This window comes from Physeter macrocephalus, chromosome 11, assembly GCF_002837175.3.
Source record: "Physeter macrocephalus isolate SW-GA chromosome 11, ASM283717v5, whole genome shotgun sequence".
Taxonomy (NCBI): Eukaryota; Metazoa; Chordata; class Mammalia; order Artiodactyla; family Physeteridae; genus Physeter; species Physeter macrocephalus.
In genome coordinates, this window is record NC_041224.1 from 170,288,247 (window position 1) to 170,308,388 (window position 20,142).

Consider the following 20,142-nt stretch of genomic DNA (forward strand, 5'->3'; position numbering starts at 1 on the left):
TAACTAAGAACAGCCTTGTTAAAAGACTATCTGTTGCTCTAAGAGAGGTGACAAACCTTTCCCATAAAGGTCTACAGAATACATATTCTAGGCTTTGTGGGCCACATATGGTGTCTCTGTAGCTTTTTTTTTGAACAATGCTTTAAAAACACAGAAACTATTTTTCACTTTGCAGGTTGTGCAAAAACAGACCATGGACTGCATTTGGCCACAGCTGTGGTTTGTCACCCCTTCTCTAAACTATCTGAGGTAACACAATGTAATATGTCAAATATGTCTCAGTAAAGCTGGGGGAAAAATATTTGTGGAATTAATGAACGGACCATCTGCAGGCATTTGTGCTAGGCATTCTGTAACTTAGAAAAAATGTATTTTGGAAACTCGGTGCTATTAGCTATGTTTTCCAAATTACGAATGTATTCTTCATGACTCAGTGTGAGACTCTGGTCTCACAAGAATGTCCCATTTGTGATTGTCATGCCATATATATAAAGTCAAAAATAAATACGGTAAATAAAATGATTTAAGGTGCCATTTTAATAATACTTTAATACATTTTGTAGGTACACTCTAACCCCTTTACTGTATATTGAGAAGGAAGAGTCAGGAAAATCACCTGCTCAAAATGTGGCAAAAGTACGTTATCAGTGTAGTTTAGTATTATTAGAACCTTGGTCTCCTGAAATCAGTGATCTTTTCTTCTCAGGCAATAAGACCGAAAGATAACAATAATATACAGACAATAAGTAATTCTACCAGAAGCAACACTTACATAATGCCAAGAAAGCATGCTTCGAGGCCATAAGAACTAACACTCTCCGGAGAATGTCCTTATTAATAATGTAGTTCTTTATGTGGTAGGTATGGTGCTCCACACAAAAAGTTAACAATTCCAATACAAGTGCCAACAACTGGGCAGTCTGAAAATCATCTAAACAAAACAAAACACAATTATATTTAATGGCTTATAGTCTTTTCCTCCCCAAATGTAAGAATCCGAATTCCAATCAAGTAAAACCCTTCTATTAACCCAAATATGTTAAAGTTAAGGAAAAGGGAACTAACATTTATTGAATGCCTACCATGTGCCAAGAACTGTGCTTTCCATTTTTTCACATTTAATTTAAATAACTCTGTGAAGAATTAGTGTCACAAGACCCAGGTGTGAAATGTTATTAGTAAGGCAAACTGGGATACAAATCTATTAGATCTGTTTTATTCCAAAGGGCAAGAATGCTCTACCATGTCTTATGTCCCTCAACGGATATACAAGATATCACAGGAGGTCCTCCTACCACACAGCATCTGGCTTTGATGGAACTACTCTCTCTGCTCCTTTGATTCATGTGCTTTGTGCCTCCTTTTACTACACATAATGAGTCCATGCTGAATTATAATTACTGGCTTATCTTCCTCACCAGGCAGTAAGCCTCCAAAACTATTTTACTGTTTTTATTTCCCCCACTTAAACCCTAAAGATTATATATATAGCACAGTGCCTTCCACATGATGGGTTCTCAATAAATGTTTGATGAACTGAACATGTGGGTTTGGACAGAAGCCTCAAGCTTTACCTACTATGAATAAAGTAGACAGGAAAAATTAGTATCACATTTCCAAGACTTGATTCTAGAGTCATTAAAAAAGGTAAATTTAACATATTTTTCTAAGTGGTGTCATAAGTTAAATATACTATATTGATAATTCATATGACAAAATAACTTACTTATTCTCAAAGCTTCAATAAGGAATTTCCCAATGAAGACCCTAAAACTATTTTCTAAATCAAACACACACACACAAAGCTAAAGGAATAAAATGCAGAAATAAATAATCCTACCTTGGAATAATCCTCAATGCAAAGAAAAACTGCTCAATACTAAGCCCAAGCCCTGCTCTGTATCTACACACCTGGAGTACAAATAACTTAAAATGAATCTTCTAATAGCTTCTTCCTTCTATTTGTTTCATACATGTAAATGCAAACTAAGTACAAATATTGCTTTAACAAAAAAAATTTTTAAATTCTGAAAGCAAAAAATTATCTCTAGTATCTTCTTTCACAGTTCTAGTACCTCTGATTATAGCACTTTTAAAAGAAATTTTGCCTTGAAATTACCTCTTTTGAAAATATATTAGTAGACCTCTAGGTTAACACCAACTTTTTGAGTTTCAGAATTCAAGAACAAAGAACTAAACTACCAACCTGTATTAGCTTACCTTTGCTAGGTTTGTCTTCTGTTGTATTTGCCAGTAAGGGAGCAGTAAGGACATGCATACAGTGCTTGTAGAAGAAACCCAGAAATTCAGTCTTTTCTGTTTTCTAAGGAATCGAAAACACTTCCATGAACTTTAACTGCATTGGTTCCTACCAGCAATAAAAATTATACTAGTATGAAAAAGAGAAAAATGCCCGTGGCTTACATTGGCAGTAGCTAACATGTTTTCTGGGTCAACTAATGTTCGAAGGAGGCCCATAAGCTGGACTGCTCCTCCAAGTTCAGGGTCTGTATCACAAATCATATGTTCTATAATGAGGTTGATGAGCAAAATATCCTGGTGAGAAAAATACACATAGTAAAGATCACTTATTATAGGAGGGAATGGAAAAAGCATATACTATGAGACATGCTACAGCATTATACCTAGCTATGGCTATCTTGTTAACTGCAAACAAAATGAAATGCTTGACTGACTTCTTTAATGGACACAGAGCAGTTTTCCAAAAGTATGGTATAGGCACATTACACAAATAGTACCAAAAAGAATTTATCTTTAATCAAGGGGATTTATCTTTAAATCCCGACTAAAATAAAAACAAAGTTTCAGTTTGGTGCTAACAGATCTTTTACACATCTGGATAACAAAATCTCCCTTCAGAAGAAAGCTAACGGGCTTTAACAGTAAGAATGTTTAGCTAGAATTTACAACATTGTTCTTTCACTGCATTTTTATAGATTCCTTCTACTTATAGCAGATGATAACTGCACCTATTCTCCATTTATGGAAATGATATAAAGTTTCCATTTAAAATAAATTTAAGAAAAAATTAGTTGGTACCTGAATGTCTGAAACTGGGGGAAACAAGATTACGTTATTTAGAGAGCACACAGGAGAACAAATATATTATAGATATTCCAAATGACATACAAAATTGACTTAGTTTTCCTGATGCTCTACTATGACTGGTTTTCCTGGCTGAAGAGGAAAAATTGAGAGGCATTCAGTGAGAAAAATCCCTGCTCTTGCCTATATATGCAATGGTAGGATAGACAGAGAAAATGCAGACATACATGGAAATAACAATCAAGACTGGGAACCAAGAAGACTACTGCGTATGAATGAAGTACATCAATGTATGTTCAACTAGTGGGTTACAGCGCCAACAAGAATAGCCTTTATTTTTAATATATATATATATTTTGGTTTTCAAGATAGGACTATTTTATAAAAGCAAAATGTGACATAATATTCAACAGTTCAAACTGGCACTTCCTGCACCTACCCTGACACTACAATTTTGTAAACAAGTGTTAAATGTAGAAGTTACTAGGCATTCCACTTCATTTGACATCACAACACATTACAATCTCTTTAAAAGTCTATTTTCTCATTTTGTAAAAAATATGATAGGCTGGAATTCTACATATATTTTTTTCTAAGAGGTTGTCTTTTTACCCCCCCTGAGGGCAGAATATCTTAGTTTATTCTTAAGTAAAAAGTTACTTCCAAGATTTTAAGGGGGAAAGAGAAAATAAAAAATCAGGATGATTGGTTTAATTATCTGAAAAGAAAACAGAGCACACACATTTACGGCTTCCACATATGCCATGTACCACAGACTCTGGGAGAACCTTTCACATCACCAGGATACATTCTCTCACCGACGCTGAAATTGATGGGTAAGTGAGTGAGTGAGTGAGAGTGAGTGTGTGAGAGAGAGAGAGGGTGTGAGTGTGTGTGTGTGTGTGTGTGTGTGTGTGTACACAACAGCTTGTTCCCTATGGTTAGGCAGTAAAGAAAGCACCCTAAACACTTTCCAAAGGAATGTGCTTCATCATTCTTGATGATTTTGAGACTCTATCCTTAGCAAAGCCAATGTTTTCCTAGGGAAGTTATTCATAATTCCACATATAGAAGAACAATTTATTGATTAACTGATTTAAACAACACTACATAGCACATTAACTTCTGAATTAAGAAAATTAATCTCAAAAATTTTTAAAGAAATTTAAGTTGAGCATTAACAAATAACTGCTGTTAAGACAATTTATAAACTGAGACAGGAGCCAGTTGGGGGAAGAATAAGCCATGATATTATGGCTACACTATTCTCAAACATCAACTATTTAAATCTTTAAGAAATGAATAATAAATACAGTTATAGCTTCCCATGTATAAATACTTACTGTTAGTGCAAATAATATTTACCTTGTTGGTTATTTTTTGCTCTGTTAACTTCTTACTTACATCATCATTCTGTTGTGCCTCCTGCATGACAAACTCTCGTACCATGGATGGATTATATTCAACCAAGTATGAGAATATATCAGTAGCAGCACTTCGCACCTGTGTATCATCCATGCCCTGCAGATAAAAAGCACTTATTTCTCCTATAATAATAAAAATATGGAACTTGCAGCTATATAAATCCAAAACCTAACAAATTATAAGAAAATATTTGAATTAAAAAAGAGAGGTCGGGCTTCCCTGGTGGCACAGTGGTTGAGAATCTGCCTGCTAATGCAGGGGACACAGGTTCGAGCCCTGGTCTGGGAGGATCCCACATGCCACGGAGCAACTAGGCCTGTGAGCCACAACTACTGAGCCTGCGCGTCTGGAGCCTGTGCTCCGCAACAAGAGAGGCCGCGACAGTGAGAGGCCCACGCACCGCGATGAAGAGTGGCCCCTGCTTGCCACAACTAGAGAAAGCCCTCGCACAGAAACGAAGACCCAACACAGCAAAAATAAAAATAAACTCCTACCCCCAACATCTTCTTTAAAAAAAAAAAAAAGAGAGGTCAAGGAAACTCTGCTTATGTAAAATTCTTATTCTATGGATAAAGTTATACTTTCTTTTATTCCTGTTTTCTTTTTCTACTTTAACATTTCAACTAATAGGCTGCAAAGTTAACAAATTATTGATATTAAAAATACGAAAAATTCCTGTATGTGTCCCTTTCAGTAAGTACTGTACTGTCTGTAAGGACTCTCTAATACTAGAATTTTGTAGCTTTTTAACTTTATGTAATACACAACTGATATTAAATTGGCTATAATCAAACAGTTGCATGCTACATAAAAAATATACTATTTTGTGGATTAAAAATACGATGGTAATTAAGTATAAGGAGAAACAAACTTACAAGGATGACTTCTAAAGCTGGTAATATACCCATGTTTGACAAAGTCTTGAAAAAAGCATCTCTGTTTTGAGGTTGTAGCGTTTGGGAGAACGCACAAAATTCTTTTAAAAAGTTAACCTGAAATTAGGAAAAAGGATAAGTGAATATAAAAGGTGTGTTGTTTTAGCTTCATGCCCTCCATAATATCAAATTTCTTACCAATTCCTGTCTTTTTTCCTCATCTGTTGCTTCATCTGTTAGCTGTGCAAACAAATCTGTCAGAAATTTTTCATCTTCCTGTGAAATCAAAGGATAAATTAATTATGCTAATAGTAAGAGTATAATATATTTTCAAGTCGCTAATACAGAAGATATAAATTGCAATAACTGGAAAAGGGGAAGATGGTATTGGCAATGCTGTTCTTTAAAAGAGAAGGAAAAAACTATTAAAGGATAAATTGGGGATTTATACAAAGATTATCCTTTATATTTCGGCAAGGCTCTATTTCCTAAGTCTAGTTAAGGGCCATATTATAAACATTTTAGGCTTTGTGGACTCTACCACAGCTACTCAATTCTGCTGTTATAGTAGGAAGCAGCCATAGGCAATGTCAATGAACAAGTATGGCTCTGTTCAGATAAAACTTTATTTACAAAAACACAGTCTGTAGACCCATGATTTTCATAGGGTTTCATAATCTTAACTTTAGAAGTTAAGGTTCTACAACCACTAAAATAAAGATAAAACTTCCTTCATGTTTTAAAAACAGAAATGATTCAATTATGTAAAAAGCTAAATTCAGAACTTTTAAAGAAACATCTATTATTTGAAGCTATCCACCTACAGACATACAAAATAATTTAATACATTATTAAATTATTCTATATTAAATTTAAATGTATTAAATTATTTTGGAAATGATTCAAAAGATCTCTCATAGGATACTCATCTGGGCATGTAAAAGTTAGAGTACAGAACTTGGAAATAACCTCATATGTTATCTTATCTTACCTCCTTATTTTATAATTGAGACAGATTAAGAAATTTACCCAAAGCCCAATCAGTTAGCAGGTAGGTGGTAGAGCCTTCCTGACTGCCTGTTCAATTTTTTGTCACTATTTTTAGTTAAGATTTTGTTATATTTTAATTCCATACTACCTCAGCTAGTAGAAATAAATTCAACACTACATGCCCTACAGACATGCCTAAGTCTAAATGTATATATGTATGTGTGTGTGTATATATATATATACACGTATATGTATACGTATGTGTACGTACATATGTATGTGTGTATCACCCACTAGTTTATAAACCCCTTATTCACTGCTGCAGGTGCTCAAGAAACATTTTCTGTGACACTAAATTAGTTTGGCTATTCCCACCTTTACTTTTTCTGCAGTGTACAAATAGGCCACACCTCAAATGGCATCCAATATCAAGATCCATCTCAGACATAATATATCCCACCAAATGGAAATCAAATGATTAAAAAAGATTCTCTGAACTGCTGTGAAGTACAGAGAATTAAGAAGGTTCAACAGTATTACAAAGAATCAGTCAACAGTAAGGGTTATGACTGTGTACAAAGTGGGTAAGAACTTGCTTTAATTACTCCTTGTCAAAAAATGTGTAAAACTCTCCTTCCTTTGTAGCAGCACTTTGAATATAAATGCTCAGCATCAAGAGAAACAGAAAGACCTACAGCACTGGCAGCCTGCATTTTACAGAGCACATTGTAGGGAAACAAAGACTTAACAACTTGAAATTATTTTCATACTTAATGAGTAAAACTGGCATTTTACAGGTCTGAAGACCAAGAAAACAAAGAAGTGACAAATCCCTATAAAACAAAATGAGAACCATGTGGAGTTAAAGAAGAGGACCAGTAGTGCTTAGGACTATCCAAGGAAACCAGGAATCAAAACTAGACCAGAACAGAGGATCTATTAGGTAGCTAGCAAAAACTAGTTCCTTAGCAAAGAACAAATGAAAATTGGTACCAGAACACCCTTCTTCTTCCATTATCAATCACAATACACTATGTCAAGGAATACTGTTGTACTTACCAGACTGTATTGCCTATGTTATTTGTCTGTCTTAAATGAATGGAAAACATGTCAAATTAATCAAATCGACTTATCACTAGCTTCAGGAAAGCAGTTTTGGTAAAATTGACTTTTCTATCTAAATTCATATATTCATATATATATATATATATATAAAGGTGATAAAATCAGGGTCACTGAAAATACAGCAATTTTCTAAAAAGGAATAGACAAAAATTAAATTTACTGTTTTACTCATAACATGTGCTACCAAGAAGCTCTTACTGACATTTATTTGCCCCTTTTTTTAAAATTCAAATCCAGGTTTCAAATAATTATTTTATTTGTAGATCTGAGGTAAGGTCTTACAATAGCTTTCAAATCATATCACATAGCTGTTATTGTTACAACATCTTGGGCATAAAGAAACAAAACACACAGGAAGTGTGCAACTCACAAATCTTTGCACTATGCAAACTTATATTTCAACTGGACTAGACTAATTCATGCACCATGGGATAATTTACTGAGAGATTCTCTGACTTTGGGGGTCTTACAAATGCAGATTACCGGCCAGCTCAGACATTTGGATTGTGTGTTATGTGCAGAATCCAGGATGCATCCTAGGCAGTTCTGATGCAAGCACCCTAACACACCACACCCGAGAGACTGGGCATACTATAAAAAGAAAATCTGGAGTTTAACAGGCAATTATTAATAGATACTTTAAAATAATAAGAGTCTTGTATCATGTTCAATGCTTTATAGGCATGCATCTGATTTAATCTTCAGATGACCTTATAGGGTAGGTACTAACATCACCAACCTTAAGATCAGGAAGCTGAAGCTTTAAGAGATTAAGAAAGTTGCCCAAGCCACATAGCTATTAAGTGACAGGCAGAGCTGAAACTCATACTCAAGCCTAAGCTCCCCACACTCTCATCCATTACAAAAGCATGCCTTTTGGTAGGGAGACATGCAGCTATAACTTGCCAACATCTGCTGTACCTCTAATAAATAATTACCTGGGAGTTCTATAAATGCTATAGAATTTGTATTCTATATTTAATGACATATTTCTTGGCTTCTCTTTTATTTTTCTTTCCTCTTCCAATCTATTCTGTTCTATGCATAACTGATAGATTAATATCCCTAAAATTCCACATTCAAGCATTTCATTAAGATCTTTTTCCTATAATTTCTTCAAGCTAGATTTTTTTTTTAAAAATTGCATTTATCATCCCTAATCCAACACAGCCTTCTGGTCCCACAGTATTATATATTATAATCTCTTGTAATATCACCAAAATACATACCTTTAGACAAAAATTAAAATTCAATTTGTGTGCCTAAAAGGAACAGAAAATTATTTCTGCTGAAGACAATCAGTATCTTTTTAAGTAGGAAAAAAAAAGAATGATCTAACTCACCTGTAACATACCAACAATTTCTACCTTATTGAAAAAGATAAAAGAGTGAAGTGTTGATAACATATTTTCTTCAAAGACTGAAGGGGTAGGTAGAACCATGTCTTGTATATACTGAACTCTGTATGTCTGATGAATTTTTTGTTTCAGCTCAGGATCTGATATGGGAATCACTTCTTTAAACTTGGCTGTTTTTGTTAGAAATTCCCTATGTTTTCGTGGTTGTGATAAAGCAGGATCATATTCTAAGCATCCAATGACGTCCATTATACATTCCTCAGAGAACATAACTTCAAAAAGAGCAGTTCGATTCAAGAGGAAGATGCCTTTGATAATTTCATACAAGTGGTGCAGTCCTTCAATATTTTCCAAATCCTCACACACATGAAAAAGCTCTAAGAGCTTTTTAATGTAACCCTCATTTTCCAGTGCTAGTGCAAGTTTTTCACGACGCAGGGGGGAAGGTAAAGATGATGCCACAAGTTCTGCAATTTCCTCAAAGCGACTTAATTCACAAGATGGCAATTCTAAACCTGGCGATGACATATCATCAAAACGCTCCTCTTCAGACTCATCTACAAGGTCCTGAGTGATGTCCACTGACGGGTCCTTTCCTTGAACCTAGTAAACAAGATTTATGATAGCTGACAAAGTATAATCAAAGCAAATCTAAATGATATTCTTAGATACAAGAGATGTTATAAGAAAACTATAATGATAATTTTCAAGTTTAAGACTAGACAAACTTTAAGTCTTCAAACTTGACCACCGGTGCTTTGTGACCACCTAGAGGGGTGGGATAGGTAGGGTGGGAGCGAGATGCAAGAGGGAGGGGATATAGGGATATATGTATAGCTGATTCACTTTGTGATACAGCAGAAACTAACACACCATTGTAAAGCAATTTATATTCCAATAAAGATGTTTAAAAAAAAAACAAAGCTCAACACAATTGCCTACTTTTCTAAACACATTTCTACAAATAACATACACTTTCGATTTTAAGGAAGGAAGTTCAAAGTTCAGAAATGGAATGAGCTTTCTTATAAGTACAAGGTTTACCAGCGATGGAAACATTCTAAAGATCCACTAAACTAACTGTGACTGTGACTTACAGTGCCCTGCAGACGCATAATATATAGAGGCCTGATGGTAAAACATCCACTCACATTTTATATCCATGGCCCTCTTTTCCAACAGACCAGGGCAAATCTCAGAAACACTCCTAGCACTGTGCTCTGGTAGAGCCACCCAACTCTTCAAAGTTTAAGTAAAATTCAAACAAATGCTGTGACCATAGAAAATATATATAATTGTAAGCAACAAGAAAAATACTTAGTATCAGTTAATTTAGAAACCAAGGGCCAAGAGCATTTACTAACTGGCTGTGGACCAAAGTAGGTCACTGATTTGGTATGAAAATGCTGGTTGGTAGCCCAAAATGATAATTAAGAAAAACTGAGTGGGAAACAAGTGCACCCACACAAAAATAAAACCACATAAAAAGTAACTGCAACCTATGTGTAGTAGAGATATCCCCTAGGAATACCTGCTTAAAGTTAAGTAACCAAACCATGGAAGTTCTCCTTTCTACACACCCAAACCTATACCTCTCATGATCCCCTAGAAGCTCTAAAGTTTGTCATAAACCCCAACTCTATGTCAGTGTAGGGGCTCTAATTATAAAAAGATAACTTGTAAGTCTTCACAGTTAAATACATTTTAAGGTAAAAGAAAATTTTTACAAAAGGTCAAAGACGTATTTTGGAATGAAATGAGTTTTGCCCTGGATTTTTAAAAATTACATAAGATCTCATCACAGCTTTAGACTCCTAGTATTCAAGGCTATGGCTCTACCTATAGAAAAATGGTAGGGGTTTGTTTACAAAACCAATGATAAGGGATAAGAGCCCTTACTATAATGAAAAATGCCATCTTCTGGAGTTAACTTGCAAATACGAAGGCTGAACAGGTAATCAGAAAGACCTGTGTTTAGGAATTTGATCTGCTCAGGGAAACATGGTGAAACTGTAATAATCTGACAAATATGTTTCAGTCTTACTTTCAGAAGAGAAGCAATAGAAGAATGAAAATTTAAAAAGGAAAGTAGACTAAGCTAGAAGAGAGCTTTCCTTATGAGAAATGATAAATCTCAGAAGTCAATCTGGACAGATACGAAGAAAATGAGAATGTGAAGATCATAAAGATATAAAAAGGAAAAAGAGATGCACCCAGACATAACTGCTATCAAGGAGAGTACAAGAAAATGTGGAGATTTTTTAGTTGTTTCTAGATCAAAAAATGATGAGTTCAAGAAACAGAGAAACATACAAGATCTCAGAGAACAAAATATAGTAAATTCCCTAAAATAAGCCAGAATCCAGAAATTAACTGAGAAGTACAGTCAGGATCATAAGAGTCACTGAGAAATGACATCTTGAACATAAACTATGTAAAAGTTGGGAGGGGAAGATCAGAAAGGAACAACAAAGTAGGCAGTGATTCCCAGGAAAGTTATTGTAGAGAAAAGTATACAAGTACTACTACTTGTGCCCCAAGAGAAAATGACGGAAAAATTTATGGTGTTACAGACTAAGGAGAAGTATAATAAAGCTCCGACAATTTTAAAGGAGAGCCAGGCATGACGGTAACAGATTGAGTCCAGGTCTGAGTTAAATATTGACCTAATAAAAGATTTTGTCCAGGGTGGGACTGTTCATCTTAGAAAGGTGAAAGAGAACAAGATTTGTCTTAATAACGGGTGCTTTCAGCACCACCCTGAGCTCATTAATCTCTTCTCTTTCTATGGAAGAACTCCACATGACAAAAATCTAGAGAAACATGCAGTAAAAACAACTGTATGAGACAGAAAGCAAAGAAAACATGAAGAAAGCATAAATACAAATGTTAGTTTTTCACATGTTAAGAGAAGGAAAGGGACAGCTTAACAGGCAGGTTAATTTATGAAAAGCACAGCTGAGTATAATTATATAGCAGAAATAAATTCTGCAAGTTAAGGAGAAACTGTGCCTCAAGAGCACTGTGGCTTCTCATGGCAGTGGCTCTTAAACTTCAGGGTGCATCAGAATCACCTGAAGCAGGCATTGACAAACGAGCCAAACCTGGCCCACCACTTGTTTTTGTAAATAAAATTTTACTGGAAGAGAACAATGTCCGTTTATTAATGTATTATCTATGGCTACTTTCACAGTACAACAGCAGAACAGAATAGCTGTTAAACTGTATGGTCCAAAAACCCTAAAATATTTACCATCTTGCCCTTTACAGAGAAAATCTGACCTAGAGGGCTTGTTAAAATAGAAATACTGGTACCTCCTACTCATAGTTTCTGATTCAGTAGATCTGGGATGGGGGTCTCAGAATTTGCATTTCTATCAGATCCCAGGTCATGCTCATCCTGCTGGTCTGAGGACCACACCTTGAGAACCAATGAATTATAGAATCTCCTGAAAGTTATTTATTCTCCAGATAAAATAAACATGAAGATAGAGAAAGTGTCCTTAGGATGTAATGGTCTAAATAAGTCCATAACAAGAACCAGTGATTTAGCCATCAGAGAGCAAAAAAATGACCATTCTCAAGACTGTGGAGATTTTATCACTAGACTGAGGTACTAGAACCACTAGGGAATTCCAGAATCAATTGAGAACACGCATGATGACGTTGAAGAGATAGTCAAGAGCCATAAGAAGTTACTGAACAAGGGGTAACACGATCAGACTTGCATTTTTAAAAAGATCACTCCAGCTGTGGTACAGATTTGGGATGAAAGCAATAAACCAGGCAAGCAATGATGGTGGCTTAGTAAACTAATAGCAATGAAAATGAAGATAAGTGAATGCATTTAAGACTTACAATTGAGGGACTGAATGGATATAGAGGATGAAGGAAGGATAAACACATTTCTGGCTTCAGCAACTGGGTGGCATTTACTGAGATGAGAGAGATAGCTAGGAGAATGAACAAATCTCAGTGAGATTACATTCAGTTTTAGACTATTAAATTTGAGATACTAGTTAGCACTCATGGAGGAGCTCTCAAAGGCAGCTGGATATAAAACTGGAGTTCAGGGCTTCCCTGGTGGCGCAGTGGTTGAGAATCCGCCTGCCGATGCAGGGGACACGGGTTCGTGCCCCGGTCCGGGAAGATCCCATATGCCGCGGAGCGGCTAGGCCTGTGAGCCTGCGCGTCCGGAGCCTGTGCTCCACAACGGGAGAGGCCACGGCAGTGAGAGGCCCGCATACCGCAAAAAAAAAAAAAAAAAAAAAAAAAAAATAAACTGGAGTTCAGAAAAGGTCTGGGCTGGGTAGATTAATGTCAATAAACTACTTTCCTATAAATCAAGCTTTTCAGACAGCAGTGAATTTAGAAGATCTATATGAAATGTGTCTCTATTTAAAATTTGGGGCATCAGCATAAAGCACAGCAAAAAACAAAATGCTTAAAAAGAAAGCATGTTGATTTTCTGATTTTTAAAATTACCTGGCATATCTTCTCCCAAATCTCATCACATCCAGCTTTTTCTTGAAAGCTAAGAGCCAAGTCATAATTTTCTGCTTCAGACCACACAATCAAAGTGTCCTTGAGAGAAAAGAAGTCTGAATGATTAACATGTATTATCACAATACTTCAAAGTATAAGGCAAATGAACAAAGCAATAGGGAATTGAGAACAGTACTCATTTTTACTTTTCGTAACGTTGATGTCAGTAATTTCCAATGCCTTTTGGCACTTCACTTTATCCAATCTATAAAATGAAAACAACGTTCTCCTTAAGGAGAAGTTGAACCAATATATGAAAAGCACTACAAATTGAGCACATAATCTAAATATATCAAAAGATACAAGCTAAACAATATGTCAATCCTTTGCTTGCACATTAAGTTACATGTTATGCTCTAGTCAAAACGCTCAAAGAGGAAGTCCTGAGTATTCAATAACAAGGGCATGTTAGGAGGATGAGATTAATAAAATAAACATAGCTCCTCCTCCTCCTCCTCTCTAATTTTCAGTATCGGGTGTTCTTTACCTGGGGCACTTGAGGCCCATGATGCCCTTGAAATTATTGGCTAAATTTTTAATATGTGAGCATTTACCTGGACAGAGGTTTCTGAACTTTTACCAAAGTTCAAGAAGCAAGATGCTCCTACCACCTACCACCCTTTTATTCATTTCATACCAATTTTTGGTTTTTTAATGATAGTAAGTTTAATAAACAGTTCAACAGTTTTTACACTACAATTATAATACCGAGACCACTTTATATTTCCTGTAGTACAAATAGTCTGTATTCTACAATATGCATGGTATAATATTTATAGGGTCTAAGGTATCTTTTTGAAATTACTGACTATAAATAAACACATACACTGTTTCACAGCAATTAACCATTTCAAAAAGAGCCTTCTTCCAGAGGGATCTATGAATCATATTAAGAATTTCTGAATGGCACTAGGGAGAGTTCCATTTGAAAAAGAAGCCTAATGTAACAGCTACCATGTAGCCTTTTTCAAACTGGTCCAAAGAGACGAATTAGGAGTAGAAATTAGATGTGAACACAATATAAAGAAAAATAATTTAATAAGTAACTGAAAGGAGCCAAGCCAAGGCTGGCTGAGCATCTATTGAAATGATAAAAGTTCCTGTATTGAGGAGGAAATATGACTATATTTTAAGGTATCTTAAAAGATTTATGTTATTTCTAATATTTTTCAGTACCTCGTAAGGACACCGCTTATTGTACACAAATGGATCCCATGTTTAAAAATCTGTCTGCTAAATTGCATATTTACTCTGTTCAGTCAATTATTTAACTGTCAATCATGAGACCAATAGTCTCTTACTGAACTAAAGTGATGCCAGCCAGAAGTAAATAAACAATCCTCTGATTAGGCTGTACAGCATTACTAAAGAGGATAAATCCACAAGTCTTACTCAGAATTTTAAAAAAGAGCTCAAAGACCCCTCCCTTTTTATTATCTTCAAGAACTTCAAGGGATCATAGATCCCAGGCAAGCAATCTGTTCCACTGACTGAGTAGCTGTTCCAGCTCAAAATAATTTACATTAACATTGTAAGATCAACATGTCAGAAATTAGTCAGTTGGCCTCAGTTTTGTCTTTAAATAAATGGGATCATACTGTTTTGAAAACCAGTAATAAGGTAAGATCTATTGGAAGAAGTCCAAAACCACTATCACATTAGTAATAAGATAAGTTTAAGACAATTGTAAGCAACTACTCTGTTACAATGTATATTCAGAATCATTTGGAGGCTTAAATCAGGGCACAGCTAGAAATACGCTCTTAATTATCCATTTGACAAATTCATAAGTTTGAAAATTTTTAGGAATTACTCTTCTGTTTTCCTTGAAGAGCCTTATTTTCACCAAATCATCCTGCTTGCTTATCATCCAACAGCCTATAGGTTAAGACATATAGATTTGTTCATTCATCCTCAAAATAGACTTGATCTTTTTCTTAGGATGTGCTTTTACTCTTCAGCTGACTGAAAACTCAAAACGTGAATTTATGTATAGAATATCAAAACCGAATAATACTCTAGTCTCCAGCCATTGCAATCTAACCTGAGAGTTTTCTTAAGAACACCAAATGCAACAAAGTATATTTAACAGACCACTGAACCATCAAGAAAATATTTCATATTGTACCAATACCTGTTGGACAAATAAATCACCATTAAATAAATTTAGGAGTAAATATCCGATTTCCTACATACTATCTGTGTGACCTCAAGCAAGCCACAATCTTTAGGCATCATCTTATGTGCAAAATAAAACTAACTTCCCTCTAGTAGTATTTTAATGGTCGATGATGAAGCAGAGCACTTTATCATTTATTTATAGTTATATATTTATAAAGTAATATAAATATAAATGTGTTGGTAGTATATTTTACTTTAAGTTATTTTATATATGCACCTTCAGGGCAATGAGGGAACTGATACTGATTTCACTGGCTTTGTAAAGCACTCAGTATTATCTACATGGGTATATTCTGAATAAATACCAATTTTGATGACAGTGCTTGTATTAAGTGAGAGATTTACTTTCAGATATTTCTTGCATCAGAAGGGTACAAGAAAGAGAGTGTACTCAAACAAAGTTCTTAAAAAACTGTTACATCATTATAAGGTCCCAGTCAGGCTATATAAGAAATCAGATTCGTATTTATACTGCGTTGCTGTATAGAGATATGAATGTTCCTCCTGCACTAGCATTTATAACAGTGAAGGAAGGAGTTTCTACCATTTAGTTGTGTTAGTAGCTGATTATTCCATCAGTGGTCACTTTTTAAATTCTCTTTAGGTAGAAACAAGAAAACTGTGTCGTTTTAGGTTTTAACTTTTGAGAGTAAGGCTCAGTTAGTCAAATATCTAGAACTTAGCTTAACTTGAAGCAAGTTTTTTTTTTTATTATTTAAAATGATTGCTTTATACATCTAGAGATTGGTAGAACTGGATTTTAGAATTAGACTGGCAAAGCATCTTATAATCTACTCCAAAATTTTCATTGTAAGGAATCAGATGGCAAATTTTCATTTAATCACCAAATCGAGAGGATAACATGCAAGATAAAGAACATCTTCAAAATTTTACCTGTTGTTTCTGGTATGCAGTATTAGGATTTATTTTGGACTCTAAAAGTAGAGAACCTAGGAAAGAGGAAAAAAAAACAAACACATTCCATTATGTAACTGTAAAGCAGCAAAATTATATTCCCTTACATACACACACATTTCCTTTTTTGAAGGATTGATGCACATACAACTTCAGTTGAGGAAATATTATTTTAAAACAATACGAATTTAAATATAATAGCCTGTAACCTAAGAAATGCTTGCTTTGTACATGTTTACTTTTAACAAAACAGACACGATCATCTAAAGAGTGAGCACTAGATGGTAACAGAAATCTAACAACTCCTGGGCAGCAGAAGGTAGTGAAACAGCACAGTGTGAAGCCAGATGATCTGGGATTAAATCTCTGATATACAGTATTATTGAGAGAAATAACTTAAAATATGCAAATAAGCATTATAAATAAAATCTGGTCTCTCTCAAGACTGAAAATAAGAATTCATTGGTAAAAGTCTGAAAACATTAAGGATATGATCCATTGCCCAGGTACATCCCCAAATTATGATTCACCTTCAGCAAGTCTTATATTTCTCTTTAATACAGGAATCACACTTCTCCATCTTCAAATTATCAATTTACTTCTCAGAATAAGCTAATTTGCACATTTCTGTTTTTCCCCGGCAGTATCGTAAGACTCAAGGTATTAGAAAATAACTACTGCTTTGTGACAAACAGCAAAATTTTTTAAAAAATTATTTTATTTAAGTATAGTTGATTTACAATGTTGTAATAATTTCTACTGTACAACCAAGTGATTCAGTTATACATATATATATATACACACACATATTTTTCATATTCTTTTCCATTATGGTTTAATCACAGGATACTGAATATAGTTCCCTGTGCTATACAGCAGGACCTTGTTGTTTATCCATTCTGTATGTAATAGTTTGCACCTCCTAACCCCCAACTCCCAATCCATTCCCTCATTCCCTCCCCTACCCCATCTCCCCCTTGGCAACCACAAGTCTGTTCTCTATATCTGTGAGTCTGTTTGTTTCATAGATAAGTTCATTTGTGTCATATTTTAGATTCCACATATAAGTGATATCATATGGTATTTGTCTTTCTCTGTCAGGCTAACTTCACTTAGTATGATAATCTCTAGGTCAATCCATGTTGCTGTAAATGGCATTGTTTCACTCTTTTTTTTTTTTTTTACAGCTGAGTAGTATTCCATTGTATACAGGTACCACATCTTCTTTATCCATTCACCTGTCGATGGACAGGTTGTTTCCATGTCTTGGCTATTGTAAACAGTGCTGCTATGCTCACTGGGGTGCATGTATCCTTTCAAATTAGTTTTCTCCAGCTATATGCCCAGGAGTGGGATTGCAGGATCATATGGCAACTCTGTTTTTAGTTTTTTGAGGAACCTCCATACTGTCTTCCATAGCGCCTGCACCAATTTACATTCCTACCAACAGTGCAGGACAGTTCCCTTTTCTCCACACCCTCTCCAGCATTTGTGGGGGTTTTTTTGGCGGTACGTGGGCCTCTCACTGTTGGGGCTTCTCCAGTTGTGGAGCACAGGCTCTGGACGTGCAGGCTCAGCGGCCATGGCTCACGGGCCTAGCCGCTCCGCGGCATGTGGGATCTTCCCGGACCGGGACATGAACCCGTGTCCCCTGCATCGGCAGGCGGACTCTCAACCACTGCACCACCAGGGAAGCCCAGCATTTGTTATTTGTAGACTTTTTAATCATGGCCATTCTGACTGCTGTGAGGTAGTACCTCACTGTAGTTTTTATTTGCATTTCTCTAATAATTAGCAATGTTGAGCATCTTTTCATGTGCCTGTTGGCCATCTGTATGTCTCCACAAAGAGCAAATTTTAAGACTAAATGTATACCTCTCCCCTCCTCAACCAATTCCAATTTAAAGCCAAGTTCTGACCCAAAATACTTGAGAAAAAGCATATTCTCTGCAGCTGTCTCTCATCCAAAGCTTTCAACTCTTCTCATATTACATTTAACAGTTGCTTTATCCATTCCAAACAGTGGCTAGACACTTGAGAAAAGGGCACTCTTAACATTTCCAAATTTGACTAGTTTTGTCTTTACGTTAAAATTTGTTTTCTAATTTTATGATACCGCCCCGTGTTAGTAATTTACTGACCATTCACTACTATGTGCTGGTAATGGTGCTCAGTGATACTGAATATATATAGTAAAATACCAGCATTTGCCAAGTTGCAGTGACTTAATATGCAAACACCTTGTGCACAAGAAAGCTTCCCACTTTACTTGAATCTTTCCAGTGTATAGCACAGGTGAACTGCTTAACACAAAATCTGTCTCTTATCCCTTCTGTACTTAAGATAACTAAACAGTCTCCCTATTTTCTCCACCTGTACTCCCAACACCCCATTTCTTTAGGCTCTTTTTACTATTTTTGGCTCACTGAGGTTCAGACAAATATTCTCACATTCTGGAGGAAGCCTGATTACTCTTCTTCCCATTTTTCCAACTTTTGCCACAATAGTCAAAATAAATTTTCCAGTGCCCCTTAATTTTCCTTAGGCACAATCCTCGAATTTTTATTTTGGTAATTACTAAGAGCTATCTAGTGATACATTTATAACAAGAAAAAGCATCAAGCAAACAAACTCAATGTCTAGAGTCCCTTAAAAGTATTAAAATTTCCAACTATCTCTGTAAATATTCTTTCACTGTTTGTTGTTTAATTACTAGAACAAAAATTGCACCCTATCATTTACCAATGAAATCACAAAGTATGTCAAGTACCTTATGGATCAAACTTTTAAAAGATGAGTCATGGCATATAATCATATTAAAAACACAGGTTTCTATGAGAAAATACATTCCAAAAACCCTACTTTGAAATATATCATGTCCTCAAAAACAATCCATCCGCAGAAAACTACATAAATAATAGTGAAACAAACGGATTACTTTATAACATATTTCAGAAGATGCAAGAGATCTAATGTCATAGAACCAAACTGAGTAAGTAATGCCACCTTAAAACTCAAAACTGCACAAAAGCACAAAGGAAAAAAATCGGACATCATTGATAAATGATGCTAACTGGACATAATCAAAATAAAAAGCTTCTGTGCTACAAACAATACCATTTAGAATGTGAAAAGAACCCAAAGAATGGGCAAAATTATTTGGAAATCATATATCTGATAAGGGACATGCATCCAGAACTCTTACAACTCAATAATAAAAGTAACCCAATTTAAAAATAGGAAATGGCATAGGAGCACCTCAGTACATAAGGCAACTACTGACAGCCATAAAAGGGGAAATCGACAATAACACAGTCATAGTAGGGGACTTTACACCCCACTTTCACCAATGGACAGATCATCCAAAATGAAAATAAATAAGGAAACACAAGTTTTAAATGATACATTAAACAAAATGGACTTAGTTGATAATTATAGGAAATTCCATCCAAAAACAACAGAATACACATTTTTCTCAAGTGCTCATGGAACATTCTCCACGATAGATCATATCTTGGGTCACAAATCTAGCCTTGGTAAATTTAAGAAAATTGAAATTGTATCAAGTATCTTTTCCGACCACAACGCTATGAGACTAGATATCAATTATAGGAAAAGATCTGTAAAAAATACAAACACATGGAGGCTAAACAATACACTAC

At 35.2% G+C, this 20,142-nt stretch overlaps 1 protein-coding gene across 2 annotated transcripts in view; it reads right to left on the reverse strand.

The window, feature by feature from the left end:
* PPP4R3A (protein phosphatase 4 regulatory subunit 3A) overlaps positions 1 to 20,142 on the reverse strand; it is a 42,239-nt gene that overhangs the window by 9,040 nt on the left and 13,057 nt on the right. Inside the window, exons 2-10 of one of the 2 annotated variants that reach the window (XM_024130948.2) lie at positions 16,460 to 16,515; positions 13,325 to 13,423; positions 8,825 to 9,442; positions 5,565 to 5,642; positions 5,367 to 5,483; positions 4,471 to 4,587; positions 2,425 to 2,556; positions 2,221 to 2,323; positions 773 to 931 (exon numbers count right to left, since the gene is read on the reverse strand). In XM_024130948.2, the coding sequence (XP_023986716.1) occupies positions 773 to 931; positions 2,221 to 2,323; positions 2,425 to 2,556; positions 4,471 to 4,587; positions 5,367 to 5,483; positions 5,565 to 5,642; positions 8,825 to 9,442; positions 13,325 to 13,423; positions 16,460 to 16,515 (1,479 nt within the window). Of the gene's footprint in view, positions 1 to 772; positions 932 to 2,220; positions 2,324 to 2,424; positions 2,557 to 4,431; positions 4,588 to 5,366; positions 5,484 to 5,564; positions 5,643 to 8,824; positions 9,443 to 13,324; positions 13,424 to 16,459; positions 16,516 to 20,142 lie in introns of both variants that reach the window. The other variant, XM_024130947.2, reaches the window with a different exon arrangement.